Source organism: Salvelinus namaycush, chromosome 40 (assembly GCF_016432855.1).
Source record: "Salvelinus namaycush isolate Seneca chromosome 40, SaNama_1.0, whole genome shotgun sequence".
In the NCBI taxonomy this organism is placed as follows: Eukaryota; Metazoa; Chordata; class Actinopteri; order Salmoniformes; family Salmonidae; genus Salvelinus; species Salvelinus namaycush.
This window is the reverse complement of record NC_052346.1, coordinates 2,539,801-2,563,221: the sequence shown is the minus strand read 5'-3', so window position 1 is coordinate 2,563,221 and position 23,421 is coordinate 2,539,801. Positions and strand designations below refer to the sequence as shown.

Below are 23,421 nucleotides of genomic sequence, written 5' to 3'. Positions count from 1 at the left end.
GCGGGGCAGACATTTTACGAACCGGAAAGGTGGCATCCTAAGACAGTGCCGTGTTGAAAGTCACAGAGCTTATCATTATAAGGTCAATGTTTGTCTAGGGAGATTGCATGGCTGTATACTTGATTTTATACACCCATCAGCAACGGGTGTGGCTGAAATAGCAGAATCACCTTATTTGAAGGGGTGTGTACATCACTTTTGTTTTGAGCCGACTTCGCCCGGGAGGCAATCAACGCTAACCAGGTTCACCCGGGGCATTAATCGAATCCCATCAAAGAATAATGAAACCTCAACTGAGCAACATTCTCAATTATCCCGGTTCGTCTTCTGCCCTCGCCTCCTAAAAATGGATTGGACGGAGCTTGGATCCATTGTGCTTTGAGGAGATGAGAGAGGAATCAAGGGCATGCCTTAACATAAGTGTTTCACCAGCTTTCACCTTTCCAGTCATTTGTAATAGGTGATTACGTCAAGGGATGCACTAGCCGATTGTGGCCCAGGTCTGCGTTCTTTCTCCTGAAGTGTACACTTCAGTAAATGACTAGTATAAGAGGGTGGAAAATCTTAACCAATGCCTACACCAAGGAGGAGAGTACAACGGAGCTAGAGAAAGGTAATTTGTTAATGTTTTCAGTTGTAACAAGGGAATGTTGTGTGCAACCTAAATACGAACATTAAATGATTCAGTAAATTAGAAATATTTTATGTTGGAACGCTTGGTATGTTGGTACACCTGTCACATAACCGATTTTGGTTTGCAGGGAAGACTGTCATTAGCCTTTCATTACATGTCTTTCTGGTTTGCCGATAAACAAAATAAACCGTTGTTCAACAGCGCAAGTTTAATGCAAGGACAGGCAGAAATAGCAGTTTCGGGCATTGTCGCTAAGTGTTAAAGTATATGCAGAGCACAACCTTGACCCACTTCATGATAATCATACTACGACTTGCTATGACTGGTCATGCAATGTTGAGGATATACCTAAAATCATAGGTCAAGTACTACTGTAACATTCTTACATAGTACCCATGGAATGTGCACAAGGGGAATTATTTTGACATTGTAGCAATGGCATAAGGAATGTATCTGGAAGAAACCAATTTGTAGCTACCCGAGACGAGGGAGGGAGGTATGGTCATGGGAGACATTGCTTACACTACGGCAATCCATTTACTATGCAGGTCAGTAGAGCCACTGCTTTTAGGTGGGGCCCAATGTATTCTGAGGTAGGGGGACAAGGTATTTTGGGGATGGGGGCCAGGGTGTGTTGGGGCAGGTGTGGTGGTATTGTGTTGAGGTTTAGCCCTGTGCATTGGGGTTCCAGATGATGCGTCCGTCATCCCCCAGCCTCACGCCGCCCCTGGCCACCAGCTCCAGGGCGGCAGGGAAGGCCCGGTGCTCCGCCTCCCGGATGCGATCTGATAGGCTCTCCTCAGTATCATTCATCAACACCGGCACCGCCTCCTGAGCAATGATGGCCCCGGCATCAACCTCTTCCTGTGGACAAAAATAAGTTGAGAAAGCAGGGAAATATTTAGGTCCTCTCCATAGACAACTCTGTGCCCAAAAGCATCTTTTAGCAGGGCATCACCATTTTGAAGTAGTCAACTGGGTGGGACTTCCTATGGGTTAAGGAAGGAAGGAACACATAATTCCATCCATCATGAGGGATCAGCCAACGAATTATACTTGTGATAAAACATTCCATAACTGCAGGTGGCAGTAAATCACCAACATTGGCTTTATACCCAGGTATGCACCCTTTCAGTAGAAGATGACCTCAATGGCACTGCCATTCTCAGACACCATAATGGGAGAGATACAAAAGATAAGTCGTCTATCGAAGTCTAGGGTCCTGTCCCGGAACAACCCCTAGCCTCTAACCCTAGGCACTTGTGTATCTGAAAGGACTGGATAGGTGTAGGCAATATGGCTATAATTCCACCTAATGTATCAGAGATATCCGTTTGGAGCTTGTGGTTAGCCCTAGGGGTTTCTGGAAGCCTTGTTGATATCAAGATATGGATAACAAAACTAAATGTGCATCCATTTTTTTTATGTTCTGCAGTAGACCAGGAAACACAGGATAAGTTTGGCTTTAAGATCTGATCCGAGCTGATTTTTATACCAACATCTGGTTATGGTTAGTATTGGTGAGCTGAGGCAGGATCTGTTCCGAGTACAGTACTTACAGCCACAAAGTGGACGGTGCAGCCAGTGACCCGTGCCCCCGCCTGCAGAGCCTGCTTCTGGGCATTCACCCCCTTGAATGAGGGCAGCAGGGACGGATGGATGTTCAGCAGTTTTCCTACAACACACAAAATATATTATTCTCACATGTGCACACAAACATAATATCAAAGCATTATTAATAGAATGAAAGCATACCCAAATACGCTCCAGACCAGCGTCATCAAAAAAGTAAATAAATTCAAAAAAAATTTTTACATCTAAAAAACGGAAGTTAAAGGACTTTTTCTGTGTGATACATTGTCATCACAGATAAAATGCACACAAACCTACTATTGATACACACAAAGCTGGGCGGTCCTACCGTTCCACTTCCTGACGAAGGACCCTGTGAGGATCCTCATGAAGCCGGCGAGACACACCACCTCCACATGAAATTCCTCCAGCACGTGGTCAATGGTGCCGTCAAACTCTGCCCGGCTACCGTACAGCTTATGGTCAACCACCCGTGTCTGAATGCCAGCCAGAGAGGCCCTTTTGAGGCCCAAGACCCCCGGCTGGTTGGAGATCACCACCACAATCTCTGCTGAGCTAGACGTCCTCTTGGCCTGCTCCATCAGCGCCTGCAGGTTGGTGCCTGACACACACACACACAATACACTTAAGGCAGTGCACACTGATAAAAAGATTAAACTTATAACTGCAATTAGCTATGGGGCACTAGTATCCACTTAACTGCAATTCTACACATATGTAGGCTCTACTTAGACACCTTTCACACTAACGAACCATCTGAAATTTGGGTGAACTATCCCTTTAACAATGGACTACATCAGGGGTCTCCAACAGGTTGACCGGCCCACCTATGAGTAGCTCGCCAAACTGTCAGTGATTTGTTTAGAATTCAAGGCACACTTAACCAGCATGGCTACCACAACATTCTGCAGCTATACGCCATCCCCATCTGGTTTGCGCTTAGTTTTTTGGTTACTACATGATTCCATGTGTGTTATTTCATAGTTTTGATCTCTTCACTATTATTCTACAATGTAGAAAATAGTCATAATAAAGACAAACCCTTGAATGAGTAGGTGTGTCCAAACGTTTGACTGGTACTGTGTCTATTTCACTGCTATTATCAGGCAGTGAGCAGGCTATTCCTGAGTGAGTGAGTGGTGGGGAGGGCCGGTGGTGCGTGTGTAGAGCAGCGCATGTCGTGACAACTTTTTACTGGTTGTAGGTAGGCTATTTATACTGAACAAAAATATTAAATGCAATATGTAAAGTGTTGGTCTCATTTTTCATGAGCTGAAATAAAAAGATCCTAGAAATATTTCATACGCACAAAAAGCGTATAGCTCTCAAATTGTGTGCACAAATGTGTTTACATCCCAGTTAGTGTGCATTTCTCTTCTGCCAAGATAATCCATCCACCTGATGACGATTAAACAGCACGATCATTACACAGGTGTACCTTGTGCTAGGGACAAAAGGCCACTACTATAAAATGTGCAGTTTTGTCACACAATGCCACAGATGTCTCAAGTTGTGGGGGCGTGCAGTTAGCATGCTGACTGAAGGAATGTCCAACAGATCTTTTGCCAGACACTACTTTTAAAAGAAATTCGTTTTTTCGAAGTGTTTCTTGCACAGAGATCCTCTGGCCAACTTTATCACTCAAACTCATGTTGGATTTATCTATAGTTATGCACATGCGCAAAAGGGATTTATTTAAGTAATAAGGCCCGAGGGGGTGTGGTATATGGCCAATATAGCACGGCTAAGAGCTGTTCTTACACGCGGCGTGCCTTAGTCATGGTATATTGGCCATATATCACAAACCCCCGAGGTGCCTTATTGCTATTATACACTGGTTACCAAAGTAATCAGAGCAGTAAAAATACATGTGTCATACCCGTGGTATACGGTCTGATATACCATGGCTGTCAGCCAATCAGCATTCAGGGCTCGAACCACCCAGTTATAATTACAAGGTGGTTTGAGCCCTGAATGCTGATTGGTTGAAAGCTGTGGCATATCAGACTGTGTACAACAGGTATGACAAAAAAGCCCTTAGTTGTAATATATTGACCATATACCACACCTCCTTCCTCCTTATTGCTTAATCATAGCAGTCAAAACAAGTAAACTCGACATCCATTGATGGAAAATGATCTGGCGAGTTTAATAAGGGTGAATTATCTTTTCTATTGTGACATTCTTAAGCTCACAATTATTATTTTGATGGAAAAACACATTTTGTTTCTTAGCCTTGGAAAAACACTTTTTGTTTCTTTGCCTTGGAAAAACACATTTTGTTTCTTAGCCTTGGAAAAACACATTTTGTTTCTTAGCCTTGGAAAAACACATTTTGTTTCTTAGCCTTGGAAAAACACATTTTGTTTCTCACACCTTGCCCAAACCGCCATCGTGCGCTATCGTGCATAAATGTATTTTGCCCCCCACACCAAACGTGATCACGACACGCAGGTTAAAATATCAAAACAAACTCTGAACCAATGACATCAATTTGGGGACAGGTCGAAAAGCATTAAACATGTATGGTAATTTAGCTAGTTAGCTTGCACTTGCTAGCTAACGTTAATTTGTCCTATTTAGCTAGCTTGCTGTTGCTAGCTAATTTGTCCTGGGATGTAAACATTGAGTTGTTATTTTACCTGAAATGCACAGGATCTCTACTCTGAGAATGAATCCACATATAAAACGGCCAACCGAATCCTTTCTAGTCATCTCTCCTCCTTCCAGGCTTTTTCATCGTTTAAATTATATGGTGAACGCATCTAAACTTTCATTGTATTACCACGACTACCGGCAAAACAGTTCGTCTTTCTATCACCCACGTGGGTATAACCAATGAGGAGATGGCACATGGGTGAGGCAGGACTTGCAGCGCGATCTGCGTCAGAAATAGGAACGACATCTATTTTAGCCCTAGACGCTCGTTGGCGCGCGCAAGCAGTGTGGGTGCAATAATTGAATAACATGGACTTCTAAATTTATTTTGCGACGCTCGCGCACGCGACGTGTCCGGTCTGGTCAGCATGTTAGCCTTGGAAAAACACATTTTGTTTCTTAGCTTTGGAAAAACACATTTTGTTTCTTAGCCTATGTTGTTACAAATTAAGCCGATATTCCTTCTTAATTTGCTCGATAGCGTAATGGAAAAGGGTTTATTGGATAAATGTGGCAACTTCTCTTGCTGCGTAAACTATTGTGCGGGGCTAGTTTTCAGGCCTTGTGGGTGGGTTGAGGGGTCATTGGGGCTAGAAATGTTTGCTTGACCTGGCAACCCTGGTGCCGACATCAGTATATAGCTAATTCTGCTACAGAGATCTGATGAGAGCATGACTTGAACATGTTTGCTTGTAATAAAAAATAAAAAAATGGTATAAACATCTGTTGACATGGCAGTGTTTTCAATTTCAGAAAGTGACACACCATACACAACACTAACCTGTGCCTGAGATGAGGACGCCCACCCTGGTCCTCTTGCGGGGGACAGTGCTACTGCTGTCCCCTTGAGATGCTCCGTTCTGCATGGGCCCCAGGTCTACTACACAGGGAGAGGGGCCTAAACGCAGGCTGTGCTTCATGTTCCTGATCACCACCGGCTCGGCCCCTTCACACAAACAAAACTCAGTAAGATGAATACCACCAAGCGCTGTGTGAGATAACTGTGTGCGCACGTTTGAACCCATCAATACAAAAATTACATTTAAATGTGAACATCTGAAGAGCATTTCCTCATTAACAAGATTGATTCGATACAACATTCGATACAACATAAACAGTTTGTTTCCTTATCGGTCTGGGAGTGTACAGAACCCATAATTCCTGTAGCATTGTTATGAGTTTCACTACGCATACTTCAGCTCTCGTCTCTCACCAGGCTGCTTGTGGGCCAGCGAGCCCACGATCCACGCATCCTCGTGGGCTTGGAGCTGCCTCAGAACACTCTGGGCATCCGGAAAGGCCACCACCAGCACGGCCCCAAGGCCACAGTTGAAGGTGCGCCCCATCTCCTCCTCGCACAAGCCCCCTTCCTCCTGGAGCCATGAGAACACAGGAGGGATGATCCAACGGGAGGTGTCTGGGTGGGACAAAGCACACAGAGCAGCTCACACACGCATTCAATATGAAGTAAATACCAACCACAGTTTAGGGCTGACCGCAATTAGTCGACTGGTTGATTGTTTGGTCGTTAGGCTGTTGGTCGATCGAGATTATTTAAGTCGAGTAGTAACACAAACACGCATATATTTACACCCATCGCAGTGAACTAATCGATTGCGGGGGCCTAGACTAAAAGCCAATTTATGCTTGAGCTGAAAGTGTGGTCAGAGGCTCAATTGCAATTACAGAGCCTCCAGAGGCATGCATAGGCCAATTCGAGCTCCGTACTGCATCGCCATGCGCCTCACAAAGTTACAATGCAAAGCGCAAGAAGCAACTTCTGCTGAGGCCATATCACTGTAAATGCTGCATGGCCAATGCAGATGTTAGATTGACCATGCACCCAGATGAACAATGCACTTTTCCCTCCAGAATGCGCTCTCCCCGTCCATTTTTATGACTTCATTGTGTGAATGTTTGCATTTATCAATTCCCTGATACATAAAATCACTAGTAGTACATTTGCCGTTAATTCCTAATCTACAATGTTACAGTAATTTCTTTCAATGCATTCAATATTAATATTCCAGTCTTCCTGTTATCATTGTCAGAGTGGACACATTGTTTGCTATGCTTTACACTTGTGAGAAACAAGTTAAGGTTTATTTCATTCTAGTTATGAGTTTTAATCATCGTCTTTAGTTTGGAGCACTCCTGTCAATGTTGAGTAAGGACGCGCACACAAAGGCTTATAGGCTACCTGGCCTTTGCGCAAATGTAGGCAAATAAATGTGCCGATTTGGGGATCTGCTAGTATTTCTGATTGGCTTAAACGCACCACCACTAATGATCTGCGGAGCTTCTCAAAGTACTGTTTTCTTCACCTCAAAACAGCAAGCAAACAGTCTGTTTTTACATCCTTTGAGAATTACAATAGTTCCTCAATGCATTTGAAAAATCTTTCCTGTGCTCTCTCTTTCGATGACCATGTCATGCTCTGAACCAATGGAAACGTCATAAAATAGGCCTACCTAATTACTTCTTATTAGTGCTCGACTTGGACTGAAATAGGTATGCTACTCATTTTGGGCACTGGTACTGTTTACATTTAGCTGCAAGAGCTCCACAATGCTTTTGAGCTAATATTCTATAATAGGAACTGGAGCTCAAGCAGTAGAAAATTTGAGGTGTCGGTACTCCGCTCCGGTGAGCTCCTGCCCAAGACAAGTGCCAAGGCCTCTTATCCCTTGCGTAAATAGCCTGCAGTTGTGTCTGTCCCGAGCTCACTGGCGCTGGAAACTGAGGCCCCAGAATATTTTATACAGCGTTTTAAGTTCGCTTGAGCAAGCTTCAGGCTAGGCCCAAGTTAATAGATACAATGTTTCAAGTTTGTTGCAGTCAGGTCATGTGTAACCAATGTGATTTATACGATATTTATTTTTTTAAATCAGGATATTTTCTACCTGCAGGCTGCAATGTTTATTTGTTGGCTTTATACATATACATAGTTGTACATAGTTGGCAACAGAAATACATTTTTAGTTTTGTATCATTTTCATTTCGATAGAATTTTGATTAACCACATGACAATGACTTTGAGATAAGACGATATTATAAATTATACTGTTTCGCAAAAATGTGCATATGAAAACCATAACTGGCACGCAGATAGGTAAAAATGGTAAGATAAATTGGCATTCCACATGAGAAAGGTTGCCGACTCCTCTTGTAGCCTATTACAGGCACTCCAGGAGAGTAATGGCAGAATCTGCAAAATTCAGCAGGAATGAGAGGAGAGTAGTTGGTTCAGGTTATGGTTTTTTGCCTTCTGGTTATCTAGATCTCTGGCACTCGAGGCATTTGTCTTATTTCATCAAACGGTAAGCTTTAAGCATCAGACAATCTCAATGCATATAGATGATTTAATTAAAACAAATAGGGTGTGTCTATATACGGAAAAATTACATGTTAAAACATTTACCCAATCGATTGGTCGAAAGAACAGACAATTTTCGGTCAACTGACATTTTTTTTGTCGGAGACAGCCCTACCACAGTTAGTACAATTCAAAACAGCATAAGGTATCTGATATGGACAACTGTTTCATCCTCATATACATTGTCTACCACTACACTTTAAAAACCAAACATGGGCAATAAGAAAAGTGTGTTTCTCTCTCTCACCCAGGTCAACGGACAGTTCCTGAGGCAGCACTCGGGGGATGTTCTCCAATAGGCCGCCCCCAGTGATGTGGGCGTAGGCCTTGATGGCGCCGCTGCGCAGGATTGGCAGGAGCAGGCGGCTGTAGATCTTAGTGGGCGTCAGGAGAACCTCGCCTGTCAATCAACATGGGGGAAGACTTTAGACGGAGAAAAGGGAACTCTACGGGTAATTACTTTAATTATTATACATTGGATTCCTGGAGCACTTTGAGGAACCAGATAAACTCTACAATAATACAATTGAACAGTACAGTACAAAAGAAGACCAATAGAGACTGGGATAAGACCGCTAACAGGCAGGAAGATAGTACAAGGTAAGACACCTTACGCAGGTGAACCCTACTTAATGGAAAATATAAATGACCACAAAACTGTCCATTTATCTCCTTTCGAGAGAAAGTACGAGAGAAGAAAGATTGGGCAGACACACCCAGAGAAATTCTCCCTCAAAGAAACATAGGTTTACTCTGTGTAAGAGCTTGTATGATCTCATTAACCTACCCACGGTTTGTCCAGGTTTCCCAAAAGGTGCAGGAGAGCTGTAGGTGACTCCTGCCCTCTCCAGGACCTTCCGGACCAGGCTGAATCCGTTGCTGTGCACCCCAGAGGAGGCCACCCCGATGAGCAGGTCCCCCTCGCAGATGTCCCCCAGCCTGGGTAGCAGGGCGCCCCTCTCCACGGCACCAACACAGAACCCTGCCAGGTCGTACTCTCCGGGGCCGTACACGCCGGGCATCTCCGCAGTCTCGCCGCCTAGATGAACGAATGGAAAGAACGCACACAGTTAACACAAATATTTGATCAAACACACATATATGCAGTTGCAAATGTGCGCACACACACAATGTAGAACCCAGAAATTGATGGCTGGCTCACGCTCAAAATACAGATGGTTTCCAGTGCAACTAAAACCCTACTTCGTTGTTTTCGCTACACCCCCAGTATACAGCCAGCATCTCCACTTTCTTACCGCCTGAACACACAAAATAGTGCGCGCACACACACACACATCCATGCATCTTAACAATGACGTCAGACTGCTCCCCCCTCACCCAGCAGTGCGCAGCCCGCCAACCCGCAGGCCTCGGCCACGCCCCTGATCACGGCGGAGGCAACGCCCACATCCAGACGGCCACAGGAGAAGTAGTCCAGGAAGAAGAGAGGCTCCGCCCCCTGGGCCAGCACGTCGTTGACACACATGGCCACCAGGTCCTGTCCCAGGGTGCTGTGCTGCTGGCATGCCTGGGCAATCTAGAGAAGGCAGCGATGAGGGCAGAGGTGAAGTTATGAAGAGGTACGATCTTAATGTCTTTGTGATTCCTGGCATAATCTCTCCTCACCTGCTTAAAACACATTAGCGAAGGAGGTCTAAGGGTAGGGACCTTGGACCTTCTCCGCCAATACAGCAGAGGCGGCGGCAAGAAAATGGGATGTGATGAATCACAGAGTAATTGAGAAACAGCTAAAACATGATCCTACATCTAACTTTGCAAGGCCAAAAAGACTGATAAAAAAAAGAACGAAAAGCCTGTACTTGGAATATGATGCTCCCTAGCTTTATTCCAGCACCAAAACATGCAATGTGGCTGGCTGCAATGTCTCATATACAGTTTCTGTTTTGAGAAGTCATGCATACCTTGAGCTTGGTCCCTACTCCGTCTGTCCCAGACACCAGGATGGGGTCGATGAAGCCTGCAGCTTTGAGATCAAAGAGCCCGGCGAAGCCCCCCAGCTCAGCGTTACACCCTGATGGACAGGAGGGGAATAAAAGCAACTGTTTATTACACACTCACTGGTCTTTCACAACTGAAGAACACATTGGGGAAAAAGTATAATACACCAATTAAAAACATGTACTAAATTTTTTTTTAAATAATATTCTAATCCAGTCTAAAATCAAAGAAACATCTGGTTGGTGTAGAGGTAACTGGCAAAATAAAGGAAACACCAACATAAATTGTCTTAATAGGGTGCTGGGCCACCACGAGATGCCAGAACAGCTTCAATGCGCCTTGGCATAGATTCTACAAGTGTCTGGAACTCTATTCGAGAGATTCAACACCATTCTTCCGCAATAAATTCCATCATCGGTGTTTGTTGGTGTTCCCACTAGTGTTCAATTGGGTTGAGATCTGGTGACTGACACACACTTTAAACCCCCTTTGCACCCTTTGAGACCCCTCTATCAAAGTCACAGATCCCATGGTAGGAAAATTAAAATGGGCAACCAGGCATTATACATGACTATAAGCATGCTGGGTTGTTAATTAACTCAGGAACCACACCTGTATGGAAGCACCTGCTTTCAATATACTTTGTATCCATCATTTACTGTGTTTGCTTTATTTTGGCAGCTACCTGTATGTCTTAAATAATTAACTAAAATAATCCATCCATCCATCCGTCCACCCATACGTAAACTCAGGAAAAAAAAAAAAGAAATGTCCTGTCAACTGCATTTATTTTCAAAATAAAAAGTAACAGTATCTGGTGTGGCCACCAGCTGCATTAAGTACTGCAGTGTATCTCCTCATGGACTGCACCAGATTTGCCAGTTCTTGCTGTGAGATGTTACTCCACTCTTTCACCAAGTTCCCGGACATTTCTGGCCATAGCCCCCACCCTCCAATCCAACAGGTCCCAGACGTGCTCAATGGGATTGAGATACAGGCTCTTCGCTGGCCATGGCAGAACACTGACATTCCTGTCTTGCAGGAAATCAGCCATACTGCTCGTTCTGTGCGTGGTGGCATTGTCATGCTGGAGGGTCATGTCAGGATGAGCCTGCAGGAAGGGTACCACATGAGGGAGGAGGATGTCTTCCTTAACCCTCTGTGTCCTTAATTGCCTACCGTCTGTAAACTGTTAGTGTCTGAACAACCCTTCCACAGGTGCTTGTTCATTAATTGTTTATGGTTCATTGAACAAGCATGGGAAACAGTGCTTATACCCTTTACAATGAAGATCTGTGAAGTTTTGGATTTTACAAATTATCTTTGAAAGACAGGGTCCTGAAAAACTGATGTTTCTTTTTTTGCTGAGTTTATATTGTAGAAAACTAATTTAAGCTTCCTGCAGCAATGTGTTTGTAGTTCAAGTCGAGAAAACTGTTCCAAATTCTGTTTTAGTAAAACTGTAGCGATGGCACGCTGTCTACAGGTACAGTATTTGTTAAAGCCCTGGGCACTACAATAAATCACTTACTTTAATTATCCAACACCCAGATAAAGTAGACAAGACAAATAACCTAATTTCTTTCCTCAGGTTCATTTCACAAGGGAAGGAAAATCATTTACCTTCTTGGAGCTTTGTAATTAGTTGGATAAGGTGAAACCATGATAGGTTGACTGAGAGACTGCTTTAGTGCAGAGCATGTAATGAAATGCCCAATCCCAAACCGACCCCAAGCATTTTGTCCCTCTAAAAATAGGCTAGGTAGAGGTTTTTGCCATAATGCTTTTACCAGTGTTGCCCAGTCATTTCACTTATTTGTTCAATTCCAGTACCAGCACACCTGATTTAACTAATCAGAGGCTTGATGATTAGTTGACCTGAATAGTTCAAAAGGTGGAATTGGAACTGGCAGGGTACTCAGCGAGATTTGGGAAACTAATCATATATCCAATCTTACACAGATCATTACACGTGGATAGGTATGGGTTTGGGAAAAGCACTGCAGCTCTCCAGGGTGTCTAGCTAGTAGTTCAGCTGTAGCTGTTCTGGTTAACGGCAATGAGACTACCTGAGCGAGAGGTGGCCTTGGCAAATGGCTTGATCATGTCTACCAGTCGATTTCCCGCAGCGATGTCCACTCCGCTGTCCTTATAAGTTAGGCCTCTGCTGGGGGAGGGACACACAGCAAGGGTCATAGGTTATGGTGAGACGACCACCCAATCAGGCTAGAGCTATTTGCCCTCTACCAATGTCAGAGTGACGCAACAGGCTATTTGTCTGTCTATGTCAAATCAGGTGGTCCCTCAATTCAGCTTCTACCTCACATTACCAGATAGAGTGTACTCTAAAATAAATACTGTCATGTATAAGAATGACTTTGGGTAGACTGCCTACAAATGTTTCTCTTTCCGAAGCCCATCGACCCATTCTTAAGGGTTACAAATCATAAGTCATGTGCAAGCTAGGCCAACCTACAATTTAATGCGGGTTAACGTCACCATAGGCTTACACCAATCCAACATAAATAACTAGGAAAATTCTTCAAATATGAAAACAAAAAAGGCAGACTGAAATTCTACACGATAACAGTATACAGAATGAAATGAGACTAGACAATCTCTACTGGAATGTGAGAGTTTAGGCCAAATCTACATGTACAGTTGAAGTCGGAAGTTTACATACACCTTAGTCCAATACATTTAAACACAGTTTCACAATTCCTGACATCTAATCCTAGTACAAATTCCCTGTCTTTGGTCAGTTATGATCAACACTTTATTTTAAGAATGTGAAATATCAGAATAATAGTAGAGAGAATGATTTATTTCAGCTTTCATTTCTTTCATCACATTCCCAGTGGGTCAGAAGTTTACATGCACTCAATTAGTATTTGGTAGCACTGCATTTAAATTGTTTAACTTGGTCAAACGTTTCAGGTAGCCTTCCACAAGCTTCCCACAATAAGTTGGGTGAATTCTGGCCCTTTCCTCCTGACAGAGCTGGTGTAACAGTCAGGTTTGTAGGCCTCCTTGCTCGCACAGGCTTTTTCAGTTCAACCCACAAATGTTCTATAGGATTGAGGTCAGGGCTTTGTGACAGCCACTCCAATACCTTGACTTTGTTGTTCTCAAGCCATTTTGCCACAACTTTGTAAGTATGCTTGGTGTCATTGTCCGTTTGGAAGACCCATTCGCGACCGAGCTTCAACTTCCTGACTGAGGTCTTGAGATGTTGCTTCAATATATCCACATAATATTCCATCCTCATAATGCCATCTATTTTGTGAAGTGCACCAGTCCCTCTTGCAGCAAAGCACCCCCACAACATGATGCTGCTACCCCCCGTGCTTCACGGTTGAAATGGTGTTCTTCGGTTTGCAAGCCTCCCCTTTTCCTCCAAACATAACGATGGTCATTATGGCCAAACAGTTCTATTTTTGTTTCATCAGACCAGAGGACATTTCTCCAAAAAGTACGATCTTTGTCCCCATGTGCAGTTGTAAACCGTAGTCTGGCTTTTTTATTGCAGTTTTTGAGTAGTGGCTTCTTTCTTGCTGAGCGGCCTTTCAGGTTATGTCAATACAGTACTCGTTTTACTGTGGATATAGATACTTTTGTACCTGTTTCCTCCAGCATCTTCACAAGGTCCTTTGCTGTTGTTCTGGGATTGATTTGCACTTTTTGCACTAAAGTACATTCATCTCTAGGAGACAGAATGCGTCTCCTTCCTGGGCTGTATGATGGCTGCGTGGTCCCATGGTGTTTATACTTGCGCACTATTGTTTGTATAGATGAACGTGGTACCTTCAGGAATTTGGAAATTGCTCCCAAGGATGAACCAGACTTGTGGAGGTCTACCATTTTTTTCTGTCTTGGCTGATTTCTTTTGATTTTCCCATGATGTCAAGCAAAGAGGCACTGAGTTTGAAGGTAGTCCTTGAAATACATCCACAGGTACACCTCCAATTGACTCAAATTATGTCAATTAGCCTGTCAGAAGCTTCTAACGCCATTACTTTTTCTGGAATTTTTCAAGCTGTTTAAAAGGCACAGTCAACTTAGTGTATGTAAACTTCTGACCCACTGGAATTGTGATAGTGAATTATAAATTAAATAATCTGTGTAAACAATTGTTGGAAAAATTACTTATGTCCTAACCGACTAGCCAAAACTACAGTTTCTTAACAAGAAATTTGTGGAGTGGTTGAAAAATGGGTCAAACTAACCTAAGTGTATGTAAACTTCCGACTTCAACTGTAAACATCAGACAGACAGAGGTAGACTTTGTCTAGGGTTAGCCAATACTCCCTCCTGTCAATATGTACTCAAACAAAATGTAGGGTTCTAACATTAAGATGGTCAAACTATTACAGTGAAATGAATGAGGGGTGTTTGTGTGTTCAGTGCGTGTCCACCCTGTCCTCTCACACACACCTGTGCTGGGTGAGGTGGGCGATGGCTCGGTGACCGATGTCACGTCGGTACACGGCTCCCGGAAACCCCACAGCGGCCACACCCCGATTGGCTGCGTGCAGGGCCATCTCCAGGGACGACCTAACAGCGGTGACAGTGAGGACACGCCCCCCGCTGGAGACAACACCCCCTTCCTTCAGTGACGTGCCGGCATGGAACACCTGCACCCCCGTCTCCTCCACCTGAGACAGACCTGAGAGAGAAGAGAGTGATGGAGGGAATTAGAAAGATATGGAGGAAGAGAGAGGGAGTGTGGATGAGAGGTAGAGAGAGAAGGGGGGGAGAAAGCAGGAGATAAGAGTCCCTAATCTCCCCCCTACTTTAAATCAGTTTTATGCAAATATTCTAAAATCCGCATTTTAAAAAAAACTTGCATTTTCCCACCAGATACATTTCCATAAAAGGCTGTGCATAATGACATAGCGCACATAAAAGTAACTTCTGGGGTTAAATTCCCAAGTACCAAATAAAAGTTATATGGGTTTCCATTGCATTTTCAACTCAATTGATGGTTGTGTCACAATAAATGTGTATATCACGAATGGGCACACTCTGGTCTTGGCACGTGCGCTCTATATAGAACGGTTCGCAGATACAGTGCTGGTATAACCTACATGAGATTATTATGGACTAAAAAAAACAGTATTTTGATTTGTCAAACAGCAGCCATGGATCAATTATGTCACCAGAATAATATAATATTTATTGGAAAGGAGAATCATGCTTATTACTGTGCACTTTCACCACCCTGTGAAGTTCATCACTTATTCCAACTTTTCCACTCAGGGCCACCCTTCCAGCATTACAAGATATCTGGGCTAAAAAACATTGGACATTTCTGACAAGTTATAAATAGCTCTAAGGTATACAATGACTCACATGACAAGAGGAACTGATGATGCACTACCCAATTTACAAATTGCACCTTATGCATTCTACTACAACTTTCAAGAGCAAATTTAAAGTTGGACTGAGTTCCTTTTTCGCCATTATAGACATTGATCAAGTGCACAAGGCTACATGTGGGCAAACACATCATTCACCGAGTAAAGAATTAAATAATCCCCCTCTCACACAAGTGTTACTGTCAACACAAAAGCAATATCTTTGGGCTACACTGCACATTCTTACATTGTACACTGACTGTAAACATGTGTTCTACAATGTGCCAGCAGAGCATGATACCCTTTGTTGGCATTATTGATCTCTTTCAGGCAGAGAGTACACCTGGCATACCCCTTTATACCACTGTATTGAAAAAGTGAGAAAGAGGGAAAGTGTGTGGTGTTTCTCTCCCCTCGATAGTGGCATCCAGCTTAAGCCAGGCTCGGCTCCAGCTACACTTGTTTAACAAGCAACGCCTCATTTTCACCTACTGTAATTCTCTCATTAACCACATAGTGTATAGGGAAAACATTAGTTCACAGATAGTAGTGTGTTCGCTAGTTAACATTTCACACAGATTGCCTGGGTCCAGTAAGCAACTAACGCGTTATAGCTCGAAGAACGGCAAGGAGTCGTATAACGTTACAGTACCAGGACACCTACACCACCCGATGTCACAGGAAGGCCAAAAAGATCAGCATGGACATCAACCACCCGAGCCACTGCCTGTTCACCCCGCTATCATCCAGAAGGCGAGGTCAGTACAGGTGCATCAAAGCTGGGACCGAGAGACTAAAAAAAACAGCTTCTATCTCAAGGCCATCAGACTGTTAGCCAGCACTAGCACATTAGAGGCTGCTGCCTATAGGCATAGACTAGAAATCTCTGTCCACTTTAAGGAATGGAACACTAGTCACTTTAATGTTTACATATCTGGCATTACTCATCTCATATGTATATACTGTATTCTATACTATTCTACTGTATCTTAGTCCGTTCAGCTCTGACATCACTCGACCATAGGTACACAACCATTCAAAAGTTTGTGGTCACTTAGAAATGTCCTTGTTTTTGAAAGAAAAGCACATTTGTTGTCCATGAAACTAACATCAAATTGATCAGAAATACAGTATAGACATGTTGTAAATGACTATTGTAGCTGGAAACTGCAGATTTTTTTATGGAATATCTACATAGGTGTACAGAGGCCACTTATAAGCAACCATTGATCCTGTGTTCCAATGGCACGTCGTGTTAGCTAATCCAAGTTTATCATTTTAAAAGGTTAATTGATCATTAGAAAACCCTTTTGCAATTATGTTAGCACAGCCGAAAACTGTTGTGCTTATTAAAGAAGCAATAAAACTGTCCTTCTTTAGACTAGTTGAGTATCTGGAGCATCAGAATTTGTGGGTTTGATTACAGGCTCAAAATGGCCAGAAACAAAGACCTTTCTTCTGAAACTCGTCAGTCTATTCTGGTTCTGAGAAATGGAGGCTATTCCATGCGAGAAATTGCCAAGAAACTCAAGATCTCGTATAACACTGTGTACTACTCCCTTCATAGAACAGCGCAAACTGGCTCTAACCAGAATAGAAAGAGGAGTGGGAGGCCCCGGTGCACAACTGAGCAAGAGGACAAGTACATTAGAGTGTCTAGTTTGAGAAACGGACTCCTCACAAGTCCTCAACTGGCAGCTTCATTAAATAGTACCCGCAAAACACCAGTCTGAACATCAACAGTGAAGAGGCGACTCCGGGAGGCTGGCCTTCTAGGCAGAGTTCCTCTGTCCAGTGTCTGTGTTCTGTTGCCCATCTTAATCTTTTCTTTTTATTGGCCAGTCTGAGATATGGCTTTTTCGTTGCAACTCTGCCTAGAAGGCCAGCAACCCAGAGTCGCCTCTTCACTGTTGAAAAATATCCCACCTTGTGTAGCGCATTTAGTTTTGCCAACATTTGTAAAGTTCACTGACAAATGTGCCATTTCCATCAGGCCTGTCGTAACATTTTTTATCCTACATGTACTTCACTCACGTTAAAAGGTTGGAAAGAAACCAGATTAATGTTATGTAATTAGTTGATAGGTCGGTTGTTCAGCATCGGTTTCGACTGACAGCAAAACTGTTCCAAACGCGAATATTCACTAGGATCAAAGGGGAACCATACAAAAGAAGAGGCAAACGGAATGAAACGTGGAGGAATTTGTCCAATGGAAACTTATTTCCGGTGCAAAACACTTTGCAACAGGGTGACTAATGAATACACCCCAGTCAAGTAGCAATCGACAGAAGCGTACCTACCTGTGATTGCGACACCTTTCGTATAGGAGCCGGGGTAGCCAGGGCTGGCCATGACCACGGTAACTGCAGAGCTGTCCTGGTGCCACTCAGGTGCACTGGATGCTAACTTCCCCTCCAGGGTGCTCTGGAGCACCTCATACAGGTCACTCTTCAGCAAGGGCATCAGCACCTGGAACAGTAGGAAGAAAATATTTTGATTGAGTGAAACGGGGATGTAATACTGGAATTCCCATTTTCCCACTACAAAATGTTTAGCTACGGTTTGCCCAACTGAACATGATTCAGGCACGATCGGAATTGTCCTAATAGGCACAGATTAAGGACCAGTTCATACTCCATTTATCTTAACCTTACCCATTAGTGGAATACAAGTGCAAAACTTGACTTATCAGCTCCATGATGATAACATAGAGCAGTGACATATACCAATAACACATGCTCACACACAGTTGACCAACCTGACACTCTGGGTCGCCGAAGCGACAGTTAAACTCCAGGACCTTCGGCCCCTGCTTGGTCAACATCAGCCCAGCATACAGCACACCTAATAGAGGATGACAACATGTAAACGAGCGAGACAAATAAAAGAGAGAAAGAGGGACACGATTTTGCACCCCTTTCATTTCCACTCAATAACCAGTGTGCTGCCTGCAGTTCATTACTCACCCACATAGGGGGTTCCCTCCTCCTTCATGCCATCCACAGTCTTCTGGAGGACAGTCTCTCTGATCTGCTGCAAAAGCTCCTGAGACACCTGGACACAAATGGACGTGTGATTGACAGACAGAGGACAAACAGATGGACAGATAATAGCATGTTGTGCACAGAGAGGAGAGAGAGTCCTACACATTCTGAGCAATCTGAGACAATGGTCGGTGGTTGTCAAGTGTGTGTGTGAGTACCTGGGGGGTGGGGCAGTAGGCCCCCATGCCGCCCGTGTTGGGGCCCAAGTCCCCGTCCCGCAGGCGTTTGTGGTCCTGGGCCGGGGGCATGGGGGACACACTGCAGCCATCACTGAAACACAGACACTACACAGGGAAGGAGAGCGAGACAGAGAAAGAGCAAGTAGTTAGTAAATGCCAATAATGGAACCGCATATTGAATTGTCGTCAGGGTACACACAGGCCGACATTTTGCACAAGCAAATGACAGTGAGCAAAATCATAACATTTTAAATAGACATGGAAAGCACATTATCCAATGTATTCTTTGCATAGAGCTTTGCTTTTCTGCTCGACGAAAATGTTGCCCACTGTGCATGTAAACGTGGGTATTTCACAAGTAAAAGAAAGAGGACCGGACACTCACAGACACTTCTTCTCCCTCCAGTAGTTCCTCCACCACCACAGTCTCCCCGGCAGAGCCGAATGTTTTGTCCTGCAACACACACAAACCTTGTTTAAAATGGGAGCTGGATTTGTCGAGTCGCGCCGAATACAACTGGTGTAGAACTGCTTGCTTACCAGCCCTTCCCAACGATGCAGAGCTTAAAAATATAAAATAGTAACACAAGAGGAATAAAATAAAGTACACAAGAATGGAGCTATATAAAAAGGGAGTACCAGATCAATGTGCAGAGGTACGAGGTATTTCAGGTAGATATGTACATGAAGGCAGGTTAAAGTGACTAGGCATCAGGATAGGTAAGAGTAAAATAAAGAACAGAGTAGCAGCAGCAAATTATGAGTGTAAAAGTGTGTGTGAGCGCACGCGTTTGTGTTGTCGGTATGTGTGTGTGCGTATGGAGTGTGTGAGATTGAGTGTGTGTATATATAGTCTAATGAGTGTGCATAAGTGACACCTCATCTCCCCCAAAAGAACAACATTCAAGGCCGAGCGACATTCTTATGAAAACTGCTGTACCGAGGCACACACACAGATACCATTTGTGACAATCAAGAGAGGATAGACTGTGGTATTCTTAACTATTAGGGTGGGAAATGCAAAACTAACTTTGGGTCATTTTGAAACTATACCTTCATTATGTCCAGCACAGCCTGGCAGGCCTCCTCCTGGTCCTTGGCCACAATGACACCCTTCCCTGCAGCCAGGCCGCTGGCCTTCACCACCAGAGCAGGAAAACTGGCCCTGGGGTTAAAGGTTAGAGAGCCATAGAGCCAGGGTCAATTATATTTCAGTTCAGGAGATGGGGTACAAATTCATCATGACAGACTACCTGGACTTGTCCGATTAGAAACACTGTTTTCCATGAACATGACCCCATCTCTCCAACAACTTCACCCCCACCCCGGTACTGACGTGCGGATGTAGCTGCAGGCCTCCTGGGGGTCGGTGAAGGAGCACCAGTTGGCTGTGGGGATGCCGTGACGGTCCATAAAGGCCTTGGAGAAACTCTTACTGGCCTCCAGCTGGGCAGCCTTCGCCGAGGGGCCAAAACACGGGACCCCTGCCGCTTGCAGGTCATCTACCATGCCTGGGGGGGGGGGGGGGGGGGCAGAGAAGAATGGGAGGAAAGGAAAAGTATTATATTTATAGTGCATTGATACTTACATATTTTCTACACTTTATTTATCCAAGTGAGTCAATTAAGAACAAATGATTTTTTACAATGACCGCCAACTTCGCATTTCCTTTGTACCTGTACTGTTTCAGAAGGCTGAATATGAAATGGGGAAGATAAGGATGTGTGCCACTCACCTGCTGCGAGAGGCACCTCGGGCCCTACCACCACCAGCCCCACGCTATGCTCCTTACAGAACTGAGCCAGGATGGAGTGATTACTCACAGACACCTCTGTGCAGAGGGGGGGGAAGAGATGCACACACAAATTTCAGATGCAACGGAGCGGCTAATAGTTTTTCTAGATCATACGATTCCTGGTAATGTCAGGTGATCATAAAAAGACCTCAGACATATCATGATGTGAAACAACAGTTATGCGTGTCCTTCTAACCAGAGTTGGAGATCTTTCCACAGTTGGCGGTGCCAGCGTTCCCTGGTGCCACCAGGACCTGCTGGATGTGTGGTGACTGTGCCAGCTTCCATGCCAGGGTGTGTTCCCGCCCACCACTGCCAATCACCAGCAACCGCACTGCCATGGCAACTGAATGACAGGTAGATGGAAAAACAAATCACACAACATACACACGTGATCAAATCACATCACCGAACCAGGATGGTGCTCAGTAAGACAACATCACGGAACTTTCAGACAGAAATAGATTTTGTAGAACAGACATGCTTCTCTGGCATGTAGAATAAAGAAACTTGTCAGCTCTATACAACACATTTCTATCTGCAACCTTCAGAACATTGCACCCTTCTGAATTCAGCCCAGGTTAGTCACTGGGCACTAACAGCGACAGTAAATAAAACAGCTTCTCAAATGACTTTAATTTATCAGCCATAAAGGAAGCTATTTAATTGCATGTGAAAATTGACCTATGGTGCAGGAAGCCTGCAAATGAGGACCTTACCCAAGGCCTCATCACCAGGCTGCTGTGAAGGATTGGTGACCTTTTGCTGGAGCCTAGCATTTAAATCACCTATTCATACATCACATTTGTAGGGACACTGCCACCCATAAAAATCTGTCTCCAATTAGTTGTCATTGTCCAAGAGCCCATTCTGTGTAGGGACCCATTAAAAACCATGTGTAATTTGCATTAAAAAACAAACATTTTAAGCAACATATCATGTATCAGTGTGTTAATGACAGTTGAAACAGGTTGGGGGGACTAACATGTACAATCCCTTGAATATTGTTTTGTGTTTAATTTGCCTCAGAAAGACGTAGATCAGGGATGGGCAACGGGCAGCCCAAGAGCCTCGGATCAATTTCCAAAATGGGGAACTATGTCGGGGTCTCAACTTACGAGTTACAATAGACAAGGTGCAATATCCACATTTGGTTATGGATCAGCAGCTTTTTCTTGTTCTTCTTACATCAGTTATTGATAGTCAATTAGACCATGTCAGCAACATTTTTTTGGGGGGGGGGTTGCTGAATTAGAAGGCCGCTAAACTGCCGAATTAATGGCCAGTGGGCCCCCATTGATTTTGTTAGTCAGTCTCACTCAGATATCATGTAAAAACAAATCTGCAACCATTTCTCTCCGCTGTCAACAGGGGAGCCACTCGGGTGGGGTGGGTACGGGTGTGGGTATGCAGACCGTTGAGCAACTGTGCCCATCAGTGAGTTTTTAGTGGCCCCCACCCGCATCTAAGTTTGCTATCCCTGTTGTAGATGGCCAGTATTTGGGTTGAATAAGTGGTGGGCATGCCTTTGCCCCAATCAATACTCCCCCTCCCAACAAACAAACAAACCAGGGGCTCAGAGTTTAAACCAGTCCAATCTCCCATTTTACCGGGCAATGTTCAGTTGCCAAACGTTATGAACGTTGCAGATAGAAATGTGGCTGTTTGATCTACATAGAAATAGTCTATCTGAACGTTCAATCCTGCTGAACATGCCTCTGGAACGTCATGGCTAGAAGGGATCAGTTGCCAAATTAACGTCAGAATTTACTTTTCATGGCAGGTTAGGAGAACTTAAGCAGCAGGCTAGGATAATTAACTTAGCAGGTTAGGATAAATAGGTGTTAATGTTAGGAAAAGGGTTAGGGTTAGCTTAAATGAAATAAATAAACACATTTTTACGTTAAATTTGACAAAAAGCTGGATCCCTTCTAGCCATGACCCCTGGAATGGCCTATACGCCTACTGATACAATTCCTGAGGAGTATGTACAACTAAATTACATCAGCAGACTATCAAATATGAGCTTTTACATAGATAATGTGAGTAGTACGATGCGCGTGGTTCCCAATTAGTCGACTCCCTTTGATTGGAAACACTCACTCATGTGACTCACGAGGCAATGGGACTATTCATTTACAGAGGTTTGAGAACTTTTGAAGAGATAATTTACTAAAATGTATAAAATGATAGTCCGCAGCTCATCGCTTTTTTTCCTAATAAAAAAATAATCTGCACAATTGATGCAATCAGTACTAAAAACACAGGGTGGACAAGGAACTTTTTTTTACAAAGTTTGTTGACCAGTGATGGCAGAATGAGCCCACTGGCTACAATTTAACATGTGGGTGGAATGGCTCCACAAGCAACGTTAAACTACATAGTTAGACAGTTACAGTAGCTAGCTACAATTGTAGCCAGTTAACTCAAAAGCTGTAGTTTCGCCACACTATCGTTTGATAATTTCATTGACGTATCTATAGATTTGCAGCTACATGCAAAAATACTAACAAAAATCACCCTCTTTCGCAATGAGCCGTGTTCTTGTAGTTTTACCTAGGTACTGTAGCCAACTTCCCCAGTTGATTCCAAATTGTAATTAGCATCACGATGGTAAAACTCCGAGACCACACGCGCAACACTGCAAGTTCTCATAAAACAACTTAGATTAAGTCTATTAAAGCCAAACTCACATGTATCTTGTGTAGTGGTGAGTTAGTATTTTTGATGACAGAGCCCACGTCCAGATTTACTTTCCTTGCCCACAGCTAGGGGAGACTACCCTGTGTGCTCGCGGGCAGTAACCACGCGGAGTATTGCAGCATT

General features: G+C 43.9%; 1 protein-coding gene across 2 annotated transcripts; it reads right to left on the bottom strand.

The window, feature by feature from the left end:
- Positions 1-827: 827 nt before the first annotated feature.
- gart (phosphoribosylglycinamide formyltransferase) lies at positions 828-23,421 on the bottom strand. Of its 2 annotated transcripts, none has more exons than XM_038979433.1 (21): positions 23,289-23,421; positions 20,792-20,941; positions 20,536-20,631; positions 20,137-20,311; positions 19,854-19,965; positions 19,186-19,254; positions 18,780-18,905; positions 18,544-18,631; positions 18,336-18,421; positions 17,878-18,046; positions 14,655-14,886; positions 12,290-12,387; positions 10,184-10,293; positions 9,600-9,798; positions 9,049-9,300; positions 8,509-8,661; positions 6,099-6,302; positions 5,667-5,831; positions 2,556-2,828; positions 2,194-2,309; positions 828-1,498 (listed from the first exon to the last, which is right to left on the bottom strand). In XM_038979433.1, exons 2-21 carry the CDS (start codon positions 20,934-20,936, stop codon positions 1,301-1,303), a joined length of 3,066 nt encoding a protein of 1,021 aa, XP_038835361.1. In that variant the 5' UTR covers positions 20,937-20,941; positions 23,289-23,421; the 3' UTR covers positions 828-1,300. The 2 variants fall into 2 exon arrangements, with proteins under 2 accessions (XP_038835361.1, XP_038835362.1); XM_038979434.1 differs by having other exon boundaries at positions 12,290-12,384.

What these genes read in the sequence shown, in the direction of transcription:
- gart (XM_038979433.1), bottom strand. Translation starts at nt 20,936, where the DNA reads ATGGCAGTGCGGTTGCTGGTGATTGGCAGTGGTGGGCGGGAACACACC. An exon ending in TGGAAAGATCTCCAACTCTG is followed by an intron (nt 20,632 to 20,791) that starts GTTAGAAGGACA and finishes CCCTCTGCACAG; the next exon opens with AGGTGTCTGTGAGTAATCAC. An exon ending in GCCCACCTCACCCAGCACAG is followed by an intron (nt 12,388 to 14,654) that starts GTGTGTGTGAGA and finishes TCCCTCCCCCAG; the next exon opens with CAGAGGCCTAACTTATAAGG.